At 42.8% G+C, this 14,688-nt stretch overlaps 1 protein-coding gene across 2 annotated transcripts in view; it reads left to right on the top strand.

The window, feature by feature from the left end:
* LOC5566651 (protein YIF1B-A) overlaps positions 1 to 13,881 on the top strand; it is an 82,590-nt gene extending 68,709 nt beyond the window's left edge. For both annotated transcript variants that reach the window (XM_021850915.1, XM_001650964.2), the window contains exon 5: positions 13,512 to 13,881. In XM_021850915.1, coding sequence (XP_021706607.1) covers positions 13,512 to 13,733 — 222 coding nt within the window. In that variant the 3' untranslated portion in view covers positions 13,734 to 13,881. The remainder of the gene's footprint in view (positions 1 to 13,511) is intronic.
* The last annotated feature ends 807 nt before the right edge of the window (positions 13,882 to 14,688 follow it).

Here is a 14,688-nt window from a genome sequence, read left to right on the forward strand (position 1 = left end):
TTTTTCATGTTTCTCATCACAGCCCATTACCTCCCTCAGAAATAACTAGCCCTGCAAGTTGTTTTTTTATGTACAAGAATATCTTTACTATATGTACATAGAAAGGCCATATTGTACGGAAAGCCGAAATTGAATCTGATATAATTTGGGAAATTTGACCGAATGCCTAGGTCACATGAGGGGCCCAAATACAAAGAAATGAGAGTGACATTTAGGTCGGTTTTGAGTTAAGTATACTGAAAAGTTTCAAGCTTTACATCAGTGTTTTTGGAAGACTTCCGATCGACCCTTTCGATATTTTAGATAGGTATAATAAAATAAAGAACACAAGGCGCATTTGCTTGTTGTTCATTGTTCGGAATTTGTGGGCTTCGTAGCCGTGCGGTTAGTGTTACCAGACATTTAGCCGCATCGTGCTAGGGAGTGTGGGTTCGATTCTTGCCTCAGGCCGGTAAACTTTTCGTGAGGAATGTTTTCCGACTGTGCCACTGGGCGTTGCATGCTAGTCCGTTGTCTAGTGTGGTGCTTCCTTCAAAGGGCATAAATGCCCACTGGAAGCATTAACGTGTCAGTGTCTTAAAAAAAAAAAAAAAATAATTTCACTTTCGATAGTTGTTCAAAACATACATCAGGATTTTATTTATTTTCTTCCGCTAAGGTACTGCTATCTGATTCTCGGAAGTGCTTAGAACAGACGAAAAATTCATGGTATTTATTTTCAAGTTTTAGCCTAAAAATGTTAGCCATCGGTAAATTTGTAGACTCAATGACATTTCAATTTACATAATGACAGCTCGTCCCGTAGTAACATTTGACGAGCAATGTTTCAAAAGCGATTTCCATACTGACTTCAAATGTGTTTTGCAAATAGTTCCAGGGCACGGAAAATTATGAAACTTTGGATTCTGGCTCAATGTTCAACGTAGAATCATGATATGTAAAAAACTGGATACATGTAAACAAGCCAATTGAGTAAACTGAATTTATATTCCGATTTCAGTACAAATCTGACTGATTTTCATAACTATTTTATCTGTGTGAGGATTTTCGTGTAAGATACAAAAAAATGCAGCGTACCTTTAGTAGCTGTCAAAATACGTTGGTACTCCAGCAGTCCTCGAGAGGGGCTTCATCCACCTCACCCTCTTCCAGTGCTGCGCGTATACAGTTGCGACTAATCATACCGGGGCGGTCGTCAGTACCGTACGCTGTTAATGACGAAAAGATAAATGTTAGCGCAACGATAGGTCCTGACGTCGATAATGTCGGAGAAGTGCCGACCATCAATCAGAACTTGATCGATTTGTGATTCTGTCTGTTGTGGTGGTCTCCAAGAGTCGGTATGAAATGCTGTTCTGGAAGTAGGTGCTATGAATGGCCATATTCTTGGAGGCGGCGAAATCAAGTGAGCGAACTTTCCAATAGTCGGTCTGAACTCCTCCTCCTGGCTAACCTGGGCGTTTTGATCTTCTATGATGATTTTGAAATCATCAGTGTTTCCGGAGTGAGGGCTGTGTACGTTTATTAGGCTGAAGTTGAAGATCCGGCCTCAACTTGCACATTCTCTCATTGGCCCTCTAATACCCAACCCCGCCTTTAGACGGGGTACACTTCAGATTTTTGTATGTATTTTTTCGTAGCTCGGTGTTACGTCCGGGGAAAAGCGATTGGTTGCCGAATAAAGCATTCACACGCGGACGTAAACGGATATATAAAACATGCATATTTATTCACAGAACTATTTACATTATGTACACAATATTACAGCATATTAAAAAGTACTGCGGAGAGCGCACGCGGGCAGCATCTTGCTGCTGTTGCAGTCGATGGCGTTCTGCTGTGATGCTGTTGTTCTTCGGCGTCTATCATCTATCGTTCATGATAGAGACGAGCCGTGCCGGAAAGCAAGTGGGGAAATTGGGCCAAAATGCACCTGCTATTCCGTTCGTTCACAACACTCGGAAATCAAAATGTGTTGCCGCAGTTCTGGTGATGGTGTGGTGACCTCTAAACGTTCGCACGATTGATCCCTTCCAACACGCTTCCTGCAACGCTACGATGCCGAATCCGGGGTCCTTCAGCACATCGGCGAGTATGCGTGTGCTCCCGATGAAGTTGAGAGATTTTCAGTTCCACTTACCGAGCTTCCAATAGCTAGTACCTTCGCCGATTGTCCCGATTCGTATTTTCTCGTTGATTACTCGTTGCTTAATTTTTACGGCTGGCTTGCAGGGCCTGACACCAATTCTCTAGATTTCCGGAAGACCATTTCCACTAAATGTTTGGAGGGCCATAGTGCACAGTATAGCTTGAAGTCCTTTTCTGGCACTCGGACGATATTGCTCGTACCGAGAGGAGGTAGGGATAGGAGTGAGGCTAAGGACCACACAAAGGGATCTATTTTATTCCTTCAGGTACCAATCTTTCTTCTTCTTTCTTCTTTTAATAATAGTTCATATAGAATTTAGAATTAGTCATGGTGGCGAATTTTGATATAATGCTTTATTTTCATAAGTTATAAATATCAAAATAATAACATATGTTGCTATGATGACAAAGTTTGTTCTTCTCATAATTTATGTTGATTAGTATTTTTGCGCAAATAACAAATTTTACCATGATAGTATATTTTGTTATGGGGACGGACCTGGTGTAGTGGTTAGAACGCACGCCTCTCACGCCGAGGACCTGGGATCAAATCCCATCCCCGAGATAGTCACTGACAAAAAATTGTTGTGACGACTTCCTTCGGAAGGGAAGTAAAGCCGTTGGTCCCGAGATGAACTAGCCCAGGGCTAAAAATCTCGTTAATAAAGATAAAAAAAAAAATATTTTGTTATTAATAAGTGTTACCGTACATGTACGGTAACATCTTTTCTTTCAAACAAATTAGCTTTCTTTGAAATCTTCTGGTCAGGCTAGATACGGAAAACAACCTTGATTCGTATGCGTGTGTTCTGCAGCTTGGCTTCGTAAGATTGCGTAGCAAAATACAGCACGAGTGATCAAAAGCGTATTCAACAGGTAGACTCTTTTAGAACTGACTCAAATACTTAATGTATCAAAGCTCAAATCAAGGTCTATACCAAAGACACATTAAAGACCTCCATGTCCCTTGCAGTTGCCCAAATTTGTATGGCTCATAAGGTAATCTAGAATGCCGTGAAAAGTGTACTGCGATCTGTCAAACTTGGGTACCTTTGCACTACCGAGGGACCAAATGCAGTACTAGAAGTGGTACCCAACCTGAGCCCGAGTGGGACGGACCTGTCTATACACTTTCTGGTGTCGGGAGTCAACACAGTTGTTGATCGTTCAACATTGTATCAAATCACTCACTATGAAGTCAAGTATTAAGTGGTAGATTCACATCAGTTGCTCTAGTTTGATTTCCACAAAATGTGTCCCCAACCTCTATCTTCCAGATCAAGTAACTTGACAGTTGATATTCATATACTTTAACCTCACATCTGAATAACTGATTAATTCCGAGGCTTGACGTAAGGTCAAGTAGACGAGAATAAAAAATTTCGAGACCATACCATCTAACTGTCACTTAATCGTGTTTCCATCGACGAATAATGTCCAAACGCCTAGCCAGCAAGGTTAGACTACATCGGCACATCGAAATTTGGATGAGACACTGAGCTTTCTAGGCTGATGATCTGACGTAAATAACCTCCATTGAGTTCAGACGACATTGACCAAACCGTGTCTGCTACTCCGGTTAGACTTGAAATATTTTCTAAAGTAGCCATAGTTTCTCATATTCAATACCTCCAGAGGACGATCGTAGCAATAGCCGGTGACACTATTGCTACACAACGAATCATTATTAGAGAATCCATTCATTCTGATCTCGATTTTTTTTGTCAGGAAAGGCATCTCATTTCCATTACCTCCATACAATTGTTGACCCACCCTTTATCCTCTACCTCTTGTTCACTAACGTAGCTTTCACCTTGAAGCACGTTGCGTTGATGCTATGGTTCTTGTAGGAAGCAAGTAGGGTTCAATTTAACAAACAATAACCGTTCAAATGAGGAGACGTCCTCTACTTACGGGAATTTTAGTAAACACACGCGCGCAAGATGAGCTCCATATCTAAAAATGGGCATCCAAGAAAAAGTCCGGACTTGACCTCTTCACGACCCAATTCGGTCGATCATTGTCAGTTTACTTTGTTAGGGTAACTGGGACACAATGGAATCAGTGCTCGAATGTAACAATCACTCTCCATTTGTATATAGTCGTACCTCAACACCTTTTTGCTCTTCCCCGATGTGAGTTATTCAACACTCCTTGTGCATCTGTACTCGCCTGACGGTGGTGTGAGCAGTCATAGTTGTTGTACGAAGTTTTATGTATTTTGAATCACTACTAAGTATAAGTAAACAAAGGTCATAAATATGGCCTGGCCTATGGCTACCATTTCAATAATCTATAGCTCCATTGTACATATAACTTTCTAGGATTATTACAGATAGGCAATTCATATGATAACTAGTTTTGGTTGACTAGCTATTCGTGTCCCACGAGACAATTATTTTGACACTGGCTTGTAGGCGAGATGTTTAGCATGATGTTGAAGTACACCAACGTACAGTAAATCGACTCACCATAGACAGTCTGAGATAGTTCAATAGAGTCTAATTGAGTCATCAAAACAAAAAGCTTGTTCCCAATCACTTATGATGTATTTTGTATACCTACGGTTAACGTCCTTTCAATAGTTTTAGAAGATGTTGGATTAATAATGCTTTTTTCCGTGTCTAGTTTTGTTAGTATTAGTAATTATTTACTTTAAAAAAAATGAACAATTGTGAATTCTTCCTTTTTTTCCCTGACCAGTAAGGGACTGTTACCGTACATGTACGGTAATGTGTAGCCTCTAATACCAAGGAATCACCCAACACGCTCGCTGCTACCGAAGAGGTCTTACCTGTCCTGCTGCTGCTGAGTGAAAGCCTCGATGCTCCGCTTCGGGCCATCGAGAGTGTTGCCTGGAATACGGTAACGCATCAAGCGTTTGCATACATTATGAGCTATAACACGTCAGAGTTGCCAGTTCCATTTATAACACCACACATCCTCCTCTTTCTCCAAAGAAAAAGAAACAAAAATAACTATGAAAAACAAAATTACATTGTTTACATTTGTTACTTAGGACGTTTTGAAAAGTTACGCGAGAAATCTTTCCCTTTTGAAACACTTTTGTTTTCCGTGTTGAAAATGGTTTGACGAACCTTGCGATCTACATCATTGATTTCTGCACACCCCGAACAGCTTCACATTGAGCTTCACATACCATCTGTCAAACAGATTCTCGTTCGATCTCAATCTTCAACCCTTGTCAGAAAATGTGTTTACTTCTAGTTTCTCGCATTTTCTGAAGAAAACTTGAAAAATGAAGAGCGACAAAGGAGTCAAACAACGGCAAATTTAGGACCAATCGGATTTTCCGGAAAAGAAGGAGGATCAGCGATCATTTGGGGCCAAGGATGACTGCGGTGAGATTTTCTTTATTTCGAATCTTCTATTCAACACAGTGGTTCTTAATTGATGTTCTCAGTCATGTGAACAAAATGCTTGAGGTATGCTGGAGTATGCTTCTCTCTTGCAGGACGACTGCTCGGGCCTGGATTTTCATTCTTGTCCGCGGTATTTGGTTCAGGATCCTGGATTTCCTCTGGATGGTTATTACTTGTTCCGGAATCTGTCTCATCGGGTCGCCTCCAATCAAAAACTCGCTTCGTTTGCGAAACGTGTCTTTTGATAACCTGTCCGTTTTCATCGATTAGAACCAGCATACCATTCTGTTCTTCTCTGACGGTGTATCTTCGAGGGTCAAACCGAGACTCTGCTTTCGCACGGTTCTGCCTCTCAACAATAACTTTATCGCCAGGTTTTATTTGGCACGGGCGTGCTCCTCGTTTCTGATCTTCCCTTTTCTTCGCGTTTACCTTAGATTCTCTGTCTCTGGTGTTCAGTAAGTCGTCATCAATCGTTACCTTGCCTCGGTTTAACAGTGGAAGTCCTCGTCTTATTTTGCGTGCCATAAACACTTCTTCCGGTGGCAGTTTAGTAATGGAATGGCCAGCCGAGTTATACGCTTGAACTGCTGAATTAAGTTCTTCGATATAATCAGTCCCACTGGAAGCTGCAGCGGCCATGGCTTTATTAATTACCAAATTAATTTATTAAAATGCAGCTTTCGGCTAACCCATTTTGCTGGGGATGCAGTGGAGTAGAGAATATTACATGAATTCCACGTTCGGTACAGTATTGTCTATACTCATCCCCATTAAATGGTGGGCCGTTGTCCGACTTTATGCTTTGCGGAAAACCCTCTTTTTCGAACACAGTTTGAAAAACTTTCCTGGTGTTCTCAAAGCTGGTAGATTTGACTGGTTTAGCAATGATAAACCTGGACCGGTAGTCGACAATGACCAAAACAGAGATGCCACCGTATTTCATGTAAAGACCGTTAAAATCCACCGCAATAGTTTCCCATACTGATTTAGGTGCAAAAACTCGCTTCATCGGGGTTGCTTTCTCGGGTCTTCCATTCGTTGCGCATACCACACAAGAATCTACCCACGCTTCTGCCTCTTTCGCCATGTTAGGCCACCACACACGTTCCCTCAGAATACTTTTCAACTTCGCTTTAGACGGGTGGCCTTCATGAGCAATGGAAAGTGTTTTCTGGCGAAGATTCTGTGGAATTATAGCACAGCCGGTTTTCGTTAAGATTCCGTCTTGGAAAACCAAATCAGTGTCCAATGTTTCAAATCTTTTGAGGTGGTCTGGCCATACTCCTGTGCCAAGTGCGTCTACCACCTATTAAATAAAAACCAAACAATTAAAAGGTTAATCAAGCCTACAAACAAAACTCAATTATATTACCTCTTGTAGCAGACAGTCTTTCGCAGTGGCATCCTTGATCTCACCTTCCGTTAAGAATTGGACTCGATTTGCCTCCAGAGCCGCAATTTCCCAAGGGCTGTTTTCTTCATCAAAAGGGTCGTCTTCGCCTTCACAAAGTCTTGACGATGGGTCCGCTATGTTTTCACGTCCACGTACGTATTCCACTTTGAATTTGTATGGGCTGAGCCTAAGAGCCCATCCGTCTGCGCGAGTAAATGCACGTTTTGAGTTTTCACGTGTCCTATTGAGGATAAACGTGAAACCCTGTGCATCTGTTCGAAGTATGAACGGCCTTCCAAGTAAAAAATAGGCAAAGTGTTCTACTGCCCATACTGACGCTAAAGCCTCACGCTGATTTTGAGGGTATCTTTTTTCGGTCGGTGTTAGTGCTTTAGAAGCAAAACTTATCACGCGAGGTGGATTGTTGGCTTCCTGTTGGACAAGGACTGCTCCTAGAGCATTTGGTGATGCATCTGTGTAGAGAATAGTTTGATGTTGATCCGAAAAATAACCGAGCGATGTTGTGCAGTTGATTATTTGCTCCTTCAAGAGTCGAAAAGCGTTTTCTTGTTCCTGGCCCCAGCTCCAGGCGCCTGTGGTTGTAGCTGCCCACAATGGACTTGCAATATCTGCAAATCCTTCAATATATGGGCTAACGAATGAAGCCAATCCTAAGAAGCTTCGGAGTTCGGAAACTGTGGTTGGCTCCCTAAACCGGCGAATGTCCTTGATTTTTGTCTCATCAATTTTAAATCCGGATTCATCCAACTCGTGTCCAAGGAAGCTAATCCTTGTCTTATCGAATTCGCACTTCGCTTCGTTAACTGTCAAATTATTGGCCCTCAAAATTGTCAATACATTCGCGACTCTTTCACGAAGTTCGTCCAAGTTATCCGCAAATATGAGCACGTCATCGATGAAAACTATTGTATATTCCAACCCTTCGAGAATGCGACACATTTCCCTCTGAAAGATTTCCGGGCACAATTGACCCCGAACATCAAGCGAGTAAACCTGTACATGCCGTTCTCTGATAAGAAAGTTGTCAGATCTCTCGAATCTGTATGCAGTTCTAGGTGATAGAATGCATTGGTCAAATCAAGCTTAGAGAAAAATTTCGCTCCGTAAAGTTTGATTTTCATGTCTTCCACTAACGGTAAACGAAAGTATTCTCTCTTAATTGCCTGATTAGCTGCGCGCATGTTGACGACGAGGCGGAAATCGTCTTTTCCCTTGGGTACTGCCGACATACCGCTTATCCAGTTTGGAGCTTTGGTTACACGTTCAATAATTCCTCTATCTTCCATGTCTTGAAGCCTGGCTCGCGCGCTATCTCTATAGGCTGCTGGAACGTTAAAATACGCATTTTTCACTGGCGTTACAGATTTGTCGACGCTGAACTTTATTAGTACTCCCGGTACCTTCGGGAATATTTTACTATCTTCTGCTCCTTCACAGGTGTTAACCGATGCGCCTACTTGTAGAATCTTCAAATCACTTGCTGTTGACCGGCCTAGTAGTGAACGGCGTCCCTCGGCAACAACAAGGAACTCGGCAATAACCGATGGCTTGATGTGATCAACTACTGAAACCTCCGCTCTGAATCCGCACTTTACCGACAAAGGTTTACTTGAAGCGTAGGATAGAAGGTCGCTATTTTTGTCCGTTAGTTTGATTCGCTCCAATTTGATATGCCCCCCTAGTAGTTGACGTTTCAAGCAGATCCAATCGTCCCCACAGATGATATTCACGTCGGCCCCGGAGTCTATCAGAAATTTTATTGGAGTCGAATATCCTACTCGACAATCAATAAGAACGTCTGTGATTGACAAGGCATTTATTTGCTATAAATAAAAAAAAGACTCAGTTTAATTTTCCAAAGAACAATAAATCGATAATTGTATTCAAAAAAAAAACGAAACAGAATTCAATGTAATCACACACAGTTAGCTTAAAAATTATGCGTTTACCTTTTTCTCTTCCTCCTCGTCTGTCCATCCTGCTACGTGATCATCCTGGGTATGAATGCTGTTAGCACTCTTTTTGCGACTGTTCCAACACGCTACAGCAAAATGACCAATCTTTCCACAAGCGTTGCATTTACGGTTCTCTGCGGGACATGATCCAAACTTGTGGTACATGCGGGAACATTTTGGACAACGTGATCGTCGTCCCGCTCCACGATATCTACTTTCATCTTCTTTTTGTTTTTTAGGCTGCGGCTGATTATCACTGGATGCCCCATAACGACGTTTTCCTTGAAGCCTGGCACCGATCGAAGCTCGGCGCTCCCGTCCTACTGCAAACGCGCGAGGAGACTCCGATGATGTTGTATTTGCTTCATATGCTTCTTCGCGGGTCGCTGCTTGGACAATGACAGCTGTTTCGTACTCAAGCGTCCGTGCTCTTCTGGCTAGGTCTTTATTGCGCATTCCTTTTAGGAGCTGTAGACGAACAAACATGTCCTCGGTACCGCTAAATCGGCATGATTGGGCCTTCTCCATCAACCTTGCGTGAAAATTCATCATGGATTCGCCTGGTTCCTGACGCAAGTTGCAAAAAGCTTCGTACTCTGTTGTAATATCGACAGGCATTGCAGAATTCGCTCTCATTTGAGTATGAAGCACGATCAAAGCAAGCAAAGAAAAACATCCCATCTGTTGCGGTCCACGATCGTCATTGTATCGTAAGGTGTAACAAGTCTGATAAATGGAAGCAGCGAGCGAGAGCCCCAAAGAGAGAGCGATGATAAAATCCATTTTTCTCGCTTGTTTACCGTTGGGGGTAGGTGTTTTTCTTTACTGGCACGATAAACAATCCACGAACTTCCAATAGCAATAGTGTCCCCCAGGATTGGAGCATGTTAAGAGGGGTTTTATCATGCACTACTATCCCCCCAATCTGATCAAAGTTGTAGCAGTATACGATAAACAGTCTCTCATAATGTGCAGCATGTTATGATAGTTACAGAGAGCGATACGTGAGAGATTCTCTCAATTTTCTCAGGATTCAATCCCTGAATATCGACCATTGATTTCAAGTAATTTTCGATATTCCTTACGAAGATTTCGTAGCAATTCGCTTCTCGGAGGCTTGGACGAAGTTTGGCTGCTCGTGTTATGCCTTGCAGCTTCTCCCCCATGGAGAGGAAAAGAATTTGGGATCGTTTCGCCGGGTCGGTTATGTTAGACACTGATGTGGCAATTTCAAACCGGTCAATGAACCGGTTCCACTGTTCCCACATTCTGTTTGCGGGGACATCGTTCGGAAAGGGCTGTATGTTCTCCCAACGCATGCAGCCAGTACTAGTGGATGGCCCTGGTGTGTCGACTCCGGTATTCCAACTACGATCATCACCTTGCACCGCTGAGCAAGTTGAAGCCTTGGTCGAAGCATGGGGTTGGTGTGTGCCTAGCTCTTGGACTAATTGATTCAACTGGTTCTGCAATGTTTCCATTCTTCGAAGGTAATCGTGGTTTTCATTGCCCGCTCTGGTTTCAGTATTACGACGATCGATATCTGATGGCCTGTGATCGTCATCATCATCGTTTTCGAGGACCTCGTTGATGGAACTCGCGTAATCTTCATCTGACTGTTCCTTAATCTCATCGTTTCCGTCAACGTTGTTGTATTCTTCCGAATCATCCGAATCATAGTATTCGGGGGCTCTTACGTATCTTCCTCCTTTCGACATAGTGATTTGCTCCAAAATCTCGAAACAATCTAGAGTCCGTAATAAAGGCATAAGAAAGATATCAAATCTTCTGTCTAAATTAGGCAGTTTGTTAAAAAAAAAATATCTATGATTCTAATTTGTAACTAGCTTGTGGTATGTCGAGAATTATATATTTGAAATATTCCTGAATAATCGATCAATTTGATCGGCAACCAACTCAAAAAAGACGTGGCCATCTCGATCCGATACCGACAATTTCCTGCGTGGATATTCCAGCTAATTTGCAATTAAAGAATGCGCGGTCATCGCGATCCGCTACCGATAAATTCCTGCATGGATATTCCAGCTAGTTTCCTATTGAAGAATACGCGGTCATCATGATCCGCTACCGACATTTTCCTGCGTGAATGTTACAGCTAATTTTTAATCAAAGAATGCGCGGTCATCGCGATCCGCTACCGACATTTTCCTGCGTGGATGTTCCAGCTAATTTCCAGTTATAGAATGCGCGGTCATCGCGATCCGCTACCGACATTTCCCTGCGTGGACATTCCAGCTAGTTTTCTATTGAAGAATACGCGGTCCTCACGATCCGCTACCGAAAATTTCCTTGGATAATAATTACAACCCGTTTCCATATTCGCTACACGAACAACCGCCGGAGTAATGATTTCGCCATTATTTGGAGTCACTAGTTACAAACATTTTCCGATTTTTCACTCGACACTTTACAACTTTCTCACACGTTGATTTACAAGATGGCTGCCGATGGAGAATTATCTCCTTACATGACAAAAACGATTTTCCACAAATTTCACAATTGTTGACGAAGTGAAAACAGTTTTGCATGATGGGTGATTCCTCAGTAAGCAATACATTATTAAAATTTTGTGCTAGAAAATAGCATCCTGGCAGGAAAGCCAAAATGTGTAGCCTCTAATACCAAGGAATCACCCTACACGCTCGCTGCTACCGAAGAGGTCTTACCTGTCCTGCTGCTGCTGAGTGAAAGCCTCGATGCTCCGCTTCGGGCCATCGAGAGTGTTGCCTGGAATACGGTAACGCATCAAGCGTTTGCATACATTATGAGCTATAACACGTCAGAGTTGCCAGTTCCATTTATAACACCACACAGGTAACATCTTTTCTTTATAATTATATGTGGGATGGTAGGGAATCTTCCATGTTAAGTTCGCTAACGTCCAATTCAAATCGAGAGATGGTGTGGGTACAATGAGGCACTCATTGGTAAGTGGGCAGCGAGCTTCATTTGTGTGGAGAGCCGGATATCGAAAATGAGCACCGCATTCGGGAATTCTGAGCTACCAATGAAACGAGGATGAGCGAGGAGTCGCTGAAGGAAACCGGACAGTTTTTATGTGAGGCAATAGACGGGACAACAGCCCAAGAACGTGATCTGTCGTATTGCGGCCCACGTGCCGTGGGCTGGCTCGAATGCTGTTCGGAAGAGTTTTTTTACGGGAGTTCGCCACCTCGGTTCATCAATCGGTTCTCCAATTACTGCCGCCCATAAAGTGATCACCGGAACACCGTCAATTCCGGGCGCCAATCGGAGATTACCGATGGCAAGTCATCCCACGAAAGACTGCTTCTGTGGCCACGACGGCCGAAGGCAACCGGACCAACCCTCATGTGAAGGTGACCATCAACGAGACCGCTATTGGGTCACCAAAAGCTGGAGTATCCAATCAGCCAACTCCCCCCCCCCCCCCCCCCCTTTAGGGGTAGATACTTGGGCTCATCAAGGAAAATCAGACCCCCCCATCAAGCTATGCCGCCGTCGGATGTATGTGAGTGTATTCCCACACAGCTCTAGCAGTCGCTTCAATAACCTCAAAGCCTGTACCATCATCTTGGAGATTTTCATTAAAATAATACCAATGTAAGTTGCTTTCCTTTTGTTAGGCATCCCGCATTCGAAACCTCCCCTCCGCTAAACGCCCTGGGACCCGGGAGTAAAAAAGGTCTTTTGAGCCTGTCCGATCACGGACAGTAGAGGACGAGGGCAATCCTTTCGGTTGAAGGATCCCTGCTTCGGCGGCCAATTCCTCTTCGGAATGCCAGGGATGATCGGCCAATTCCTTCCCCTGAAGGAATGCCTGGGGTGTCGATAGCTCAGACTGTGAAAATGATTTCTTAACAACAGTCCTGAAAAGGACTACTAGCTGGGCTGCTTCGGTGAGGGAAACACTTTTGTTATCGGTTTTCGAACTACGACGGTTTATTACGCGTGCCATACAACGGCTAAAGACTGAATACTGAATGAATGAATTCTGTGCACGCAAGCTCCTTAAGTAGGCTGCAGGTAGAAGGATTCATTGCATGCACAGTGAAATAGCTTCGGTGGGAAATTTCCACTGTCTTATGTACTACATACTGGATGCTGCAATCGGTGGTCCGGGTGGTGTGATGATGAAGAGCTCAAGTTTGTCGGTAGGGTTGCGTGAAGTAGTTTGTGTGTGTGAGGTTCAGGTAGGAAAGGGTGCTTGTTAGTTGTGGTAGCCGAAATACTCGCGGCGACTCGAGGTTAGCTATGTGGTTTGTTTTACATGAATGGGAATATGGGGGAATGGATTACATAGAGAGGATCAACAAGATGGTGAAAACGATGACTGAACTGATCAGGGTTGAAATGTTGCACACCGTTCGCGTTGTGCGTGAACAGAGCCCACCCCGGAAGCTGCCGTGGCTTTAGACCAGCCGCTTGGGGCTTTGGCGGTCTCCATCTGGGCCCGCATATCACTCCCGGGGTCATAAGACGTTTCATAAGTTATTCGACGATTTTATAGGATACCATATCAACAACACATTTTGCTATAATTGCTTGTTGTGTTATTGATGTAATATTGAATATTAAAAAATAAATCTTTTCAATCTTTTATTCTAGCTTCGTACATTAAAGGCAAAAGTTCTGTCGGAACCAGTGCAGGCACAGGATCCACCAACCTATGACCCCTACCGTCAGCAGCAGCAGCAATTCGAACACACAGTTGGACGTAAACGGAAGTTATACTTTCTGTTCCTGGTTACCGGTCTTCAGCCGGTGTTAGCTTTCTGGCTGTCAATGCATCTAATTCCCAATGATCCTGGTGTTGCCGCAGTTCTGTAGAATATTTTGTGTTCTAGGGATTTGGTAAAAACGACACATGAATGGATTGAATTCAAATCTGCCAAAAAACATTGCTTGAAAAATTGATATTTAATTTCTCTTTTATAAAACAATAAATTAAACTGTTTTAGCCTGATTCTTATGAAAATGTGTTATTATTTATTTAAAGCATCACTACCTCAAAAAAGGCATTAGTAGGTTGTTATTTTTTCCTTTAAGATACAGTGATGTAAGTGGATCATTTGTCCATAGGCAAATATAATGCGCCACCATCATAGAGGTCGCTGGGGAAGAAGGGGAGAAAGGTCACTGAAAATGTTTGTTTACGTCCAAAATTCAATTTTTCAACCCAGAAATTAGGTCATAATCAATCGATTATTGAACTATTTTCCATTGGCATAATCATTTTGAACCATTATTCTTGCGATACGCGTGATTTCACAACAAATTTAACCACTAACAAAGAATCCGGAAGTTTATAACCTATGTTGCCAAACACCAATTTTCCAATTTTATCTCTTTAATCGTACATGAGCACTGACCGGATCTGTATATTCTCGAAGGAAAAAAAGTTTATTATGTTTTTCAATCCTCTTCAATCGTCTACAAAACAACTATTCCGAGAAAAAGTGTAAATTGAGTGTTCCTTCCTATGCTGCACACGGTGCATTCTCAACCTGACCTCTTTTTCGACGGTTCTTCTACTAGCCACCAGATGTCGGAGTGATCGTTTAGCATTGAAAATATTTGCCTATATTAAGTATAAATGCTTGAATATTTTGAATGTTTCCGTACCATTGCTTCGTTTTAGGATATATTATTACGTGCACACTGACATGGTGCTCCGACAGACCGTTATTATGAAAAGAAATGTCCATCAAATCTGAGTACAGGCCTCGATTCCTAAGGTTACACCTCTGGTAAGCGGTTTCTTTACCACCGCTTAGGCCTTCAA

Source organism: Aedes aegypti, chromosome 1 (assembly GCF_002204515.2).
Source record: "Aedes aegypti strain LVP_AGWG chromosome 1, AaegL5.0 Primary Assembly, whole genome shotgun sequence".
In the NCBI taxonomy this organism is placed as follows: domain Eukaryota; kingdom Metazoa; phylum Arthropoda; class Insecta; order Diptera; family Culicidae; genus Aedes; species Aedes aegypti.